General features: G+C 44.6%; 1 protein-coding gene across 1 annotated transcript; it reads left to right on the top strand.

The window, feature by feature from the left end:
- Positions 1–7,576: 7,576 nt before the first annotated feature.
- Positions 7,577–10,027, top strand: LOC310985618 (leucine-rich repeat neuronal protein 2-like; the record flags this gene model as incomplete). Its single annotated transcript, XM_083971237.1, has 1 exon — positions 7,577–10,027. One exon carries the CDS (start codon positions 7,577–7,579, stop codon positions 10,025–10,027), a length of 2,451 nt encoding a protein of 816 aa, XP_083827363.1.
- Between the last annotated feature and the right edge of the window lie 1,569 nt (positions 10,028–11,596).

Here is an 11,596-nt window from a genome sequence, read left to right as displayed (position 1 = left end):
AGAAGGTAAAGCTGACAACAAAGTAGAAGATAAAGAAGATGACAAAGAAGAAAAAGAGGGAGAAGAAGAGGAAGACCACGAAGATGAAGAAGTAAGAGAACAAGAGGAAGGATCCAAACAACCTCAGGACTTTGTCAACGGTGATACCTGACTTCCTGTTTTGATCACATGATCATCATCACAGCCAATAGAAGGCACTGATTCTGACCTGGAGCAACAATTTCACATTTCATTTTCCTATAGTCAGGAAACTTGTTTTTAATACTTAAATATACAGTAAAAGACACTGACAAATAATTGATAAAGTCGTTCTTATTCTTATTGATAGTCATTGATCTGAACTCTGTAGCTACTTTCTGGATCTGGAGCTGCCGGATTCACAGCAGGTGGTTAAAAATAGAAAAAAACACATCTGAGTGAAGCTGTCTGAACCGTCATCTTCTCCCTGCGTTCCTCCGACAGGCTGCTTCAGGGCTTCAGGTCACATTTCCTCTCAATACTTAAAACGTAATTCATGGCTGTAAGTGAAGTGCAGGTGCTACTGTATTCGCCACAAAGCTCCACTTCAGCCTGCACCTGCCTTTTTCTTTTCTTTTCTTTTTTTTTTTATGACACATCGTTTCTATAAAGTGTGAAGTGTCTTCTTTTACTTTCCAGAGCTAAAACCCACAGGGGATTACTTTACAATGCTGCATGCATGCTATTTATCATGTTACTGCCGTATTGCTGCAGCCCGGAGCAAATCACAGAGCAGAGTTACACCTCCAGTCCGTTCCACCACAGTCAAACTGTATTGCCTCCTCCATTTTTCAGAGCATAGCCAAAGTAATGACATGAGTTATTCCTCACAGAGCCACGGTGAGGTTATTGAAAATGTATACATGCTGCTGCAGTGAGTCTGGGAGCTTTTCATTGTCTGCACACACACACACACACACACACACACACTCACTGGGCCAAATTACTTTTCTTTCATACATAAATTATCAGCACTTTGCAAAGCACCTGTCAATGTGGCATTAAAGAGAAATTATAGAGGAAGGAGAAGCTGTCGGGAGCTGTTCTGACTTCAAAACGGAAGAATCGACGAGACTAATGCATCGAGAGAAACGTGATAAACAACTTGGAAAAACTGTTTCTACCTCAGGCCTTCAGAGTAAAAAAAAAATCCCCTTCCTCTCCATGTTGCTTCCTCTCTTTAACACCATTAAAACAAGGCCAATTAAAACCTTGCAGGAGCAGTTAATGATGCAGAGACTGAAATTCAACAAGTCTGCTCAACAAAAAACAAAAAAAACCAGGATACACAGCTCCGAAGGCTCTGGAGGAAAAGAAAAGTCTCTCACTCTTTCATGGTTGCATGTCAGAGTGTCAACATCTCTGCTGCTTAAGTTTGACCTCATAGAAAACTCATCAATATAACACAGTGTAACTAAAGCAAGTGGTGTTTCTTTTTTTCTTTTTTTTTCCTTTTTGGCTTTGCGACACAGAGAGGAAGAGAAAGAGTGAGAGAGTGAGGCAGGCAGGCAGTAGAAAGAGAGGAGGAGGAGAGAGATGAGAGGGACAGAAGCTCTGCTGCAGAACACACCTCATCTCCTCTATAGCTGGCGGGAGAGAGGGAGAGAGAGAGGGAGAAGTGGAGAGAGAGGGAGAGAGATTCAGTCTGTGTCAGTTTTTCTCTTCAGCTCCAGAGAGAGAGAGCGAGAAAGAAAGAAGCAGGGAAGTTATATTTCAGGAATCTTAAGAGATCCACAAACGTGTGACTGTGAGGGAGAGGAAGACGAAGAAGCAGCAGCAGCAGCAACATCCGAGCACGTGAGAGAGGAGAAGAAAAAGAAGAGGAGGAAAAAAAGAGACTGACAGCAAATGAAGCAGCCAAGAAACGACAGAGAGAGAGAAAAAGAGACAGAGAGAGAGAGAGATGTAGTCGTCGCTTCTGTTGCGGTAAGAAAAACATTCAGATGTGTTGTTGACTGAAGTGAAACAGGACGTGCAGCTTCTAAAGGTGACGGAGGCAGGTGAAATGGAGAATCGCGGAGAGGGAAGTGAAAGGATGGAGGGATGGAGGGGGGAGAGAAAGAGAGGGGGGGGATCATAAGTTTGTGTATATGTGTGTTTGTGTTGCTGTTGGAACAGATTCAGCTGCAGGGCGATGCGTCTATGGGCTTTTTTTTTCTTTTTTTCTGGGGATCTGCATCCAGCACCTCTATCTCTGTCATCCATCCCTCTCTAAATCCTCCCTCTCTCCCCCCTTCTCTCCCCCTCTCTTTCTATTCCGCCCTGTTGCAGTGTCTCCGTGTCGTAGCAGCACAGCAAAAACAAACCTTATGCAATGGACCATCTCATAAAAAACATGCATTTCTACTCCATTCCCATTTTCCTCCTCCTCCTCCTCCTCCTCCTCCTCCTCCTCCTCTTCCTCCTCCTCCTCCCACTAAAAGACATCCCTGTTTCATCTGAAAAAGCTTCTCTGACTGTGGCTCTCTCTTCCTGTTGCACTGGAAAAAACAAAACAAAAAAATCAAATGGAGAGATGAAGGAGAAGAGTGAAAACTTTCAACCCACTGATTTACACGTTATTGCTCATTAGAGAATAGAGACGAGCATCTAATTAATTACTAGCTCAATCTAGAGTTGCAATTGAAAGTAAAAGCAGATCTTTAGTTTTAAACTTCCACCAGAAGACATTTAAAAAGTTACAAAGAGGTTTTTGTGTGTGTCATTGTGTAGGATCGTCTGTTAGTGTGTGTTACATCCACTCTCTCTCTCATTAAAGCAGCGGACAGACATGAACATAAACATAAACATCTCAGATGCTGCAGAGTTTGATGTAAACACACGCAGCGACAAACTGTCAGGAAACTAAGAGATAACAACATGGTGTCGTCTTGATGAAGCTTTGTTTTACAGTGTAGAGTCTGTGCAGGTTGTAGTGGAGGTTCTGCACAGGTTGCTGAGTGTGTGGGAGGGAAACACATCCACTAATGTGTGCGTGCGTGAGAGAATAAAGCACACAACAGGCTGTGAAGGAGAACCTGTGAGGCAGAAACATGGACAGAGAGGTGATGTTGAAGGTCCAACAGTCCAGGAGACAATATCTGAGTCGTGCTGAGTCGTGTCTTTTAATGAGAGTGAAATACATTGTGCAGGGATTTAATGCATTGTTGCACATTGGAAAAACTCTGAGTTGTGATTCGTCAAATCAATATGACCCCAAATATATTAGTCATTAGCTGCAACAAACAGAAAGATTTTGCTTGAAAATGTATTTGATTATCAAAGTTTCTGATTCATTTGCTTAAGAGAACTGGAAAAAACTACACTGCATTGTGGTGAACGTGTGCACATTGAAACACTACAGTAAATCAATATAGTTGATCATTGGCACAAGTACGGTAGTTTCCTGCACAATGAAATAACAATGAGGTTATTTGACTCCCAAATTGCTGTATTTCCCTTTTAAATGTCAAACTCAGGTGCCTAGTATCAGATAAAAATCAATATTATACCATTTAGATCAATAAAGAGAGGAGCTTTCACATTTCCTGCAGAGCTTTTCAGTATTTAATCGCATTTTCCAATCATTATTTTGACTGAGATCTATAAATAAACTCAGTGAACTCATGAAGTTTGAGGTAAAATTCCTTCCTCCTGCAGACTGTTGACTTCAGGGCCACTTACTTCAGACTGTGGATTAAGGTCAGTGTAGCTTTGTCTTTTTTTTTCTTCTTTTTTTTCTTCTAACTATTAGTCATCCTTCAGCGGCCGGCCGGGGAGCTGCTGCTCTGATAACCATGTGAGCCACGGTGGTGCAGCCGTCTACGAAACTTTCAAAGAACCCTGAGTCAAAGGAGAAGACGGAGGTGGTGGGGGAGGAGGGGAGAAATAACAGGCGCTATGTAGGTAAAAGAAAAAATAATATTCCCTATTTATCCTCAGTGAAAAGATGAAGAGGAGACAGCTAAGTAGCCTCTGAGTCATACAGATTTATTTCATTCTGAATCGTTCAAATTGCAGCGGTGGCGGCACAACACAAGTCCTTTATAGCTATGTGTATGTGCACGTATCAGCAGCAGCAGCAGCAGCAGCAGCAGCAGCAGCAGCAGCAGCAGCAGCACACGGTTCTGCTTTTTCCTCAATGCTGTGATGCTTTAGAGAAGCAAATGACAAAAAAAAAAAAAAAAATGAGGGGGGCATCAAAATTAAATGATGGATCCATTATTGAGCAGGTTGCATATGAAAAGATGAGAGAGTGGAGATGAAAGTGAATGGTTGATAGAAGAGTAAGAAAGAGCAAACCCTCAGGTGGCAGAAAGAGGGGGAAAAACTGTTAAAGAGTTAATAAAGGTTAAAGTTTCTTTATTAATAACATAGCTTTAAAAAAAAGAAGAAAAAAAGGACTTCTTCCTCCTTTTCTTTTGAGACGAAAATCTGTTGTTTTTGTTGTTTCATCAACTGTTTCACAGATTGGACCAAGAACAAATTCCAGAAAGAAACTAAAATCTCAAAACACCAAAACAGGACGAGGATAAGACGTTTGTTTCCATGGCAACTGTGCAGTAAAGCCTTACATGGCCTCTCTGCATGTGCGTGTGTTTGTGTGTTATTTGACAGCACTACTAATGATAATCTTATTATTGTTTGTGCTTATTCTAGCTCTTAAGCAACAATTACAAAAAAAAAAACTTAAATATGGGTCCAGTGGATAAAATCTAAATTTATCTCAAATCATCTCAATAATATTCATCAGGAAATAACATCTCTCTCTAAAAGTGTTTACTCCATTAGCCTACAGTAAATGTCCTTGAGTAAGGATGACTACTCTCTATCAGTACAGTGTGAGTAGCTACAGTGGGATACTGTAAACCATTTAGTTCATTCCCAGAATTCATTGCATTAACATGAAGATGACCGTGCACTTAGAGACTTTAGACTCTTAATTTGTATGCGTGTCGTTACCATGACCGGCATCTGGGATTTTATTTTATTTTTTGATTTGCATTAACTGGAGAGTAGAATTAATTCACATTAAACGCTTCCCGCAAAAACAAACCAGTGTGTGTGGGTGGTGTCTGCAGCCTACCAATGAAATAACCCCCATCCCATCCCCAAACAGAACCACAACCGCACAACAACACCAAAAAGCAGCTGCTGCTTCTTTTTAAAACCGTCCAAACCAACGACACTGAGCTAATGGGCTGAAACCAACACAACTGTAGCCTACTGTCACTTTAACTTTATGATGTAAAAACCTCACAAACCAAATCAGAAGCAGCAGCTCAGTCGTCACATGGACGTGTGTCTCGGTGGAGACACATGAAGTGGTATTTATATCAGTTTAAAATAACTTCCTGTTTGAACCTGTAGAGAAACGTCACTCAGCTCTGCAGCAGCATGTCCTCCTGCACGTACAACATACAATATCTATATATATATGTATATCAATTAACATATGTATAGAAAATACCTACATAATTCAATTTCACATGGCATTAGACTATATGTTACGTAATACAATCATGTACAGTATGTTAAAACTTAATGCTAAATTTATATATGCAAATGTACTAAAGCAACATATAAAATCATATATGCTGACACAACATATGTGCCTGTGCTTATATTAACATACATTTACATGCATAACATTAACATTATGTCAATGGGCTTTGGTTTGGCGAAGTCATGCATAGTGTATATATTATGACATAACATAACATAAAAGTGACTACAGTAATAGACTCTGTGTTCATGTTATTTATATATAGCCATTTATTAAAAAAAAAAAAAAAAGATACATATTATATGTTTAGAGTATGTATTATAAACACATTTATATGGTGAAATTAGGTTTCTAATTTCAACTTCTTATTGGTTTCATATGGAATTTTTACATATATGACTCATACGTTTTTACTTTATATGCATTTTCATATATGGAAATACAATGTATGTGCATATATTACATTTCCATACTGGTGTCTCTCTCCTCAGTTACACCTGGCAACAGTTTCCAGTGACGACCTGCTGAGCAGAGCTAACTGAACCCCCCCCAAAAATCAATTAATGCAGATTTTAGGAAAACTATAACTGCCAAAATCATTAATTGATTTAAATCCATATTTTTTTACTTTTGCTTTCAGTTCTGTGTCTTTTTTCTTTTTCTCTGGAAGGACGAACCTGAATCCACCATACTCTTTTATAAAATCAAAACAAGTTTTCAAAAGCAGCTGGATACAAAAGAAATGTCTATAACCAGTTCATTTAACTGTCTTGTTGTGAAGAAAACTGAGCATGAAATATGAGAATCGGATGTAACCCTGCTGTGTGTGCAGCAGCAGCAGCTCCACTCACACAGCCTCGCTCCTATTATAACCTAAAGTACATGCAGAAGGCCGATAATATGAAAGATCCTTGGGGTCTTTTTAACTGTTGCATAATAAATAACATTGTGGGACGCGACGTTATACCAGGCGCTGAGGGTGAAGTACTGATATGAAATATTAACATGCTACATGATTTCATCATTCCTGCATATTTTACCTGTAACAGCAGAGCACAGCACTGCTTTTCTATCTGTTCTTCCTCTTCCTCACTCTTCCTCCTTTCTTTCTTTCTCTTTTTAACTCCTTTTTCTCATTATGTCTTAATTTGTCATGTCCAGATGTTCTGCTTCAGTAAAATCCAGATGTGCAACATGCTTTTTCAGCCACTTTATTTTCCTTTCTCTGAGAAAGTAATGTATTAGTTTAATATGTTGTGTATGAGCCATTTGCCTTTTTTTGTTTTATTTCTGGTGGACTTCCTGAGCGGGAGGAAGTGATGTCATGCACGGTTAGGTTAGGCGATCACAGTTTTGCAAAGGAGTAACCCTTTAATTTACAGGCCGCTTATTACATGATAATGTCAAGAAATAGCCAAAAAATAACAATTAATTGCATAGTAATGTCAAGAAATAGGCTAGAAAGAATTTTTCTCAACCAAGTTGTTTTCAATTGACTGATAATCAATCGTTATTTACTAGGCTATTTCTAGACATTATGACGCAATTAATTGTTATTTCTAAAGAGCTACCAACAGATTCAGTCTTGCGTCTCTTTGCTTCTGTCTAAACCTCGTTCTGTTTCTTTCTCTTCTCTTCTCTTCTTCTTCCTGACATGATGACAGTGAAGCCGCCCGGCTGCTGCGAGCTGTGAGTCCTCCACCTGTGGCCAGGATGTGAGATCGATCGATGGTGTGACAAACAAACGGCCATTTACAGAGCGACTGTGCAGCCTCTGTTCTGTCACAGTTACACCTCCATTCTTGATAATATAGCAGCAGCAGCAGCAGCAGCAGCAGCAGCAGCAGCAGCAGCAGCAGCAGAGTCGAGCTTCTCTACCAAGGGGGAAGAACCACCGTCTGTCCTACCTGTAACAGTTGGCAAACACACCTTGAGAGCGTGAAAAACACGACTTTGCACATAATTTGCACACCTCTCTGTGATTGAAATGATTCATCTCAGCTCCTCATAACCTCCTCCTCCTCTTCCTCCTTGCCTCCTCGTCTGAACTAGCTCCTGTGACCTGCGAGGATTATGAGGCCGACTTTAGCGCTTCTTCAGTCGCAGTGTCTCCTGTGTGTGTTTGTCGTCGGTGTCGTCGTGGGCTCGCTACCTCACGCGCTACCATGGCGTACCGTGTCGTGCCCGGCGCGGTGCGTGTGCCAGATCAAGCCGTGGTTCTCCCCTGACTCGGCGTACCACGAGGCTCCCACCGTGGACTGCAACGACCTGCTGCTGACCCGGCTGCCGGCGCCGATCCCCCCGGACACGCACACGCTGCGCCTGCAGAGCAACCTCCTGTCCGAGCTCGACGCCGCCGCCGCCGCCACGCTGCACAGACTCCCCAACCTCACCGACCTCGACCTTTCGCAGAATCGCTTCGGCCACGTCGGGTCGGTGACGCAGAGCTCCTCGCTGCCCTCGCTGCTGTCCCTGCACCTGGAGGAGAACCACCTCGCTCACCTGCCCGAGGCGTCTTTCTCCTCGCTGCCGGCGCTGCAGGAACTCTTCCTCAGCCACAACAACTTGCACTCGATCGCGCCGGGAGCCTTCGCCGGTCTGGGCTCGCTGCTGCGCCTTCACATCAACAACAACCGGCTCGCCACCGTCGACCCTCGGTGGTTCACGGCTCTGCCCCGCCTGGAGGTTCTCATGCTGGGGGGAAACCCCGTCGAGGCGCTTCCCGAGCAGGGATTCCTGGCTCTGAAGTCGCTCCGGAGTTTGGTCCTCGGTGGAATGGGTCTGCGAGGCCTGGCCGAAGAAGCTCTGGACGGGTTGGACGGCCTGGAGAGTCTCTCCTTCTACGACAACCTGCTGACCAGAGTCCCCACGCTGGCTCTGAGGAGAGTCCCGGGACTGAAGTTCCTCGACCTCAACAAGAACCGGATCAAACTGATCGAGTCGGGGGATTTCCGGGACATGGTCCACCTGAAGGAGCTGGGCCTGAACAACATGGAGGAGCTGGTGTCGATCGAGAAAGCCGCCTTGGAGAATCTCCCCGAGCTCACCAAGCTGGAGATCACCAACAACCCGCGTCTGTCCTACATCCACCCGCAGGCTTTCCTGCAGCTCAGCCGGCTGGAGAGCCTCATGCTCAACTCCAACTCGCTCAGCGCTCTGCACCGGCGCGTCATGCTCTCGCTGCCCAGTCTGCAGGAGATCAGCCTACACTCCAACCCGCTGCGATGCGACTGCCTGTTCAACTGGGCCGCCGACGCCGAGGCGCACAGAGACGCACCGGCGACGGACGCACCGACACCGACTCCTCAGGCTCGGGTGGTGCGATTCATCCAACCGCAGGCCACCTTGTGCTCCGAGCCGCCGGAGCTGAGAGCGCGCCGGGTGAGGGAGGTCTCTTCCAGGGAGATGTCGGCCTCCTGCCTCCCGCTGATCCCCACCAGCTCCCTCCCGTCCTACGTTGGAGTCAGAGAGGGAGGCAAATTGGTTCTCCACTGCAGAGGTCTTTCAGATCCGCCGCCCGAGCTGTTCTGGGTGACTCCCTCTGGGCTGAGACTCGGTCCGGCACGCGGCCACGACGACACCAGAGGCTCAGCGGCGGCTCCAGCTCCGGCTCTCTGCCACAGCCTGGAAGGATTCAACCGCACATCTGCCTCCGGTGTTAAAGCCAATCCTTCCTGTATCCCGTCCAAACACTACCGGCTGCTGCCCGAAGGCACTCTGGAGATCAACAAGGTCTCCCCCGGCGAGGCGGGATTGTACACCTGTGTTGCCGAGAACGCGCTGGGGGCAGACACACGCAGCGTCACCGTGGGCGTGCACGGCAGAGAAAAAGGAAAAAGGAGAAGGGGATCGTCCGCAAATCTGCTGAAGGGACGCCCGCCGCCGCCGTTATCCAGCGTGGACGCCAGGTTGGAGGTGAGGGAGGTCGGACGGTATTACGCGATTCTGTCCTGGCGGAGCGGACGCAACCTCCCCTCCACTCGCCTGTCTTGGCAAGCCGTCTACTCCAACACGCCCACGTACACCACGCGAGTCCTGGCCGGCACGCAGAGCTTCAACCTGACCCACCTGCAGGCAGAGACGTTTTACCGCGTGTGTCTACATTTAGGGATCGGCAAGGAGGCGATTGCCGCCACCACCACCAAGCGCGTCAACAGGAGATCAGAGAGAAGGGAGAGCAGGAAGCCTCAGTGCGTCTCCTTCAGGACGAAGGACGTCGTCCCGGAGCCCGAGCGGGGGCTGCAGCTGCAGCTGAGCCCCGAGCTGACCTCCACCGCCGTCACGCTCCTGCTCCTCGCCCTCATCCTGCTGCTGCTGGCGGGACAGGGCTGGGACGCTCGGCCCAGCGAGGGCACGGGCAAAATCTACAGCACCCTCCTCCAGGAAGTCAACAAAAGTCCCACGGCGATGATCGTCAAACAAAAGATGGAGGAGAGCAGCAGCAGCAGCAGCAGTGACGACGATGACGACGAGCATCAGCCAAAGCAGAACAAGAAAAAAACACCTATAAACGAGGACTGCTGAGACAATACAAAAGAGAGAAAAAAAACAAAACATGCACAAAATGAAAAAAAATGAAAATCACAGCTTGAAGAGAGAAAAAGTCATAGATCAGAGAAGTGGTGTAGAGAGAGATTTGTATTTATTTTATATACAGTATAAACTATATATTGTTCCTGTGTGAAGATGTATTGTAAAAAATAATAATAAAAAAATGCCTAAAACCCCCTAACGAGGGAAATTAAAGTGGACAATCAAACTCCTGCTGCACAGGAGGCAAAAGTCTGAGCTGCTGCAAAACTGAAGCTGAAGAAAACCTGATTCAATCCAATCCACAGGTATCTACAGAGAGAAAGGAGGAGGAAGAGGAGGAGGAGGAGGAGGAGGAAGGGCAGCTCAGACCTCCAGGGTATATTTTTTCCTGTCATGTTTCCTTGTCTCCATGTTCTACACTACAGACTGAACCATACAGTATTTTTCCCCTCCATGCAGATGAAAACTTCACTTTGCACCTGAGAACTGGTACCGATAGTGAATGAAACTCTCTCTGCTTGTTTTTGGGCTCTGTAAATCTAAGTGATTGATGTATAAACAACCTCGTCTGCTTAGCTTTTTCAGTACCTTGGACTGGGTGCAGTGCAGTGCAGTGCAGTGCAGTGCACAGACAGTACAATAGTACACTCATCCAAGATTTCCTGTCTCATCCTCTTTCAGCATAAACAGTGATCCAGAAGTGATAAATGTGTTAAATTCTATTTTGAGCTATTATACAATAAAAAAAAACAACTTTTTAATTTACACTATCGCACTGTTTATTTTTCTGTTTCCTTGATTCTATATTAAACTCAAGATATAATTAATTAAATGGATGAAAAGCAGGACGATAGACCTTAATAAATCAAACTCTAATCCCTCATCTGTATGCAGCTGCTGCTCCTGCTCCACAGTTGGAGTTAAGTACAATAATAGCTCAGGACGTCTGACACCTAAACACAGTGTGTCCCCTGCTGGATGAGACCTGGAACTGGAGCAGAGGATTTAAGACCAGACTCATTAAAAGGACACATTCACTTTATTCAGGCTGATTAAATACAGTTAGCGAGCGATCGCTGCAGCCCGGCGTCAGAAAGAGACAAGGAGCTGAATCTAAAGCCCTGTTAGAGGAAAAACCCTCCAGAGATCAATGAGTGACAGAAATCAATTGAACACACGGTAATTTGAGCTTGACATTTTATTTTTGGTTTTTTTTCTTTAATCGTCCAACGCCTCATTATAACTTCAAAAACGAGTTTTCTAATCGATTTGTAGTCAGAATAAAGAACAAATCAACATGATTTTGTCTCCAAAAGCTATAATAATGAGTCTATTTTCTCTCATACTGCAGTTAAATGCATTTTTAGGTACTTCAACTCAAGTGTTCTTTCACTTTATGATACTTTACCTGGTTTATTTTCTGAATTTAGAGTTACAAATTAAGCTTAACAGTAAAAAGTAATGTAATGTAAATTAAATTTAGTTCCACATGGACCAGAAACAAGTTTACTTAACGTGAATGGCTCAGTTTAATAATCCAGTGATAGAAAATCAATGCCC

Source organism: Trachurus trachurus (assembly GCF_905171665.1).
Source record: "Trachurus trachurus genome assembly, chromosome: 5".
NCBI classification, from domain to species: Eukaryota; Metazoa; Chordata; class Actinopteri; order Carangiformes; family Carangidae; genus Trachurus; species Trachurus trachurus.
The sequence above is the reverse complement of the archived record's forward strand: the minus strand, read 5'-3'. Positions and strand labels throughout refer to the sequence as shown.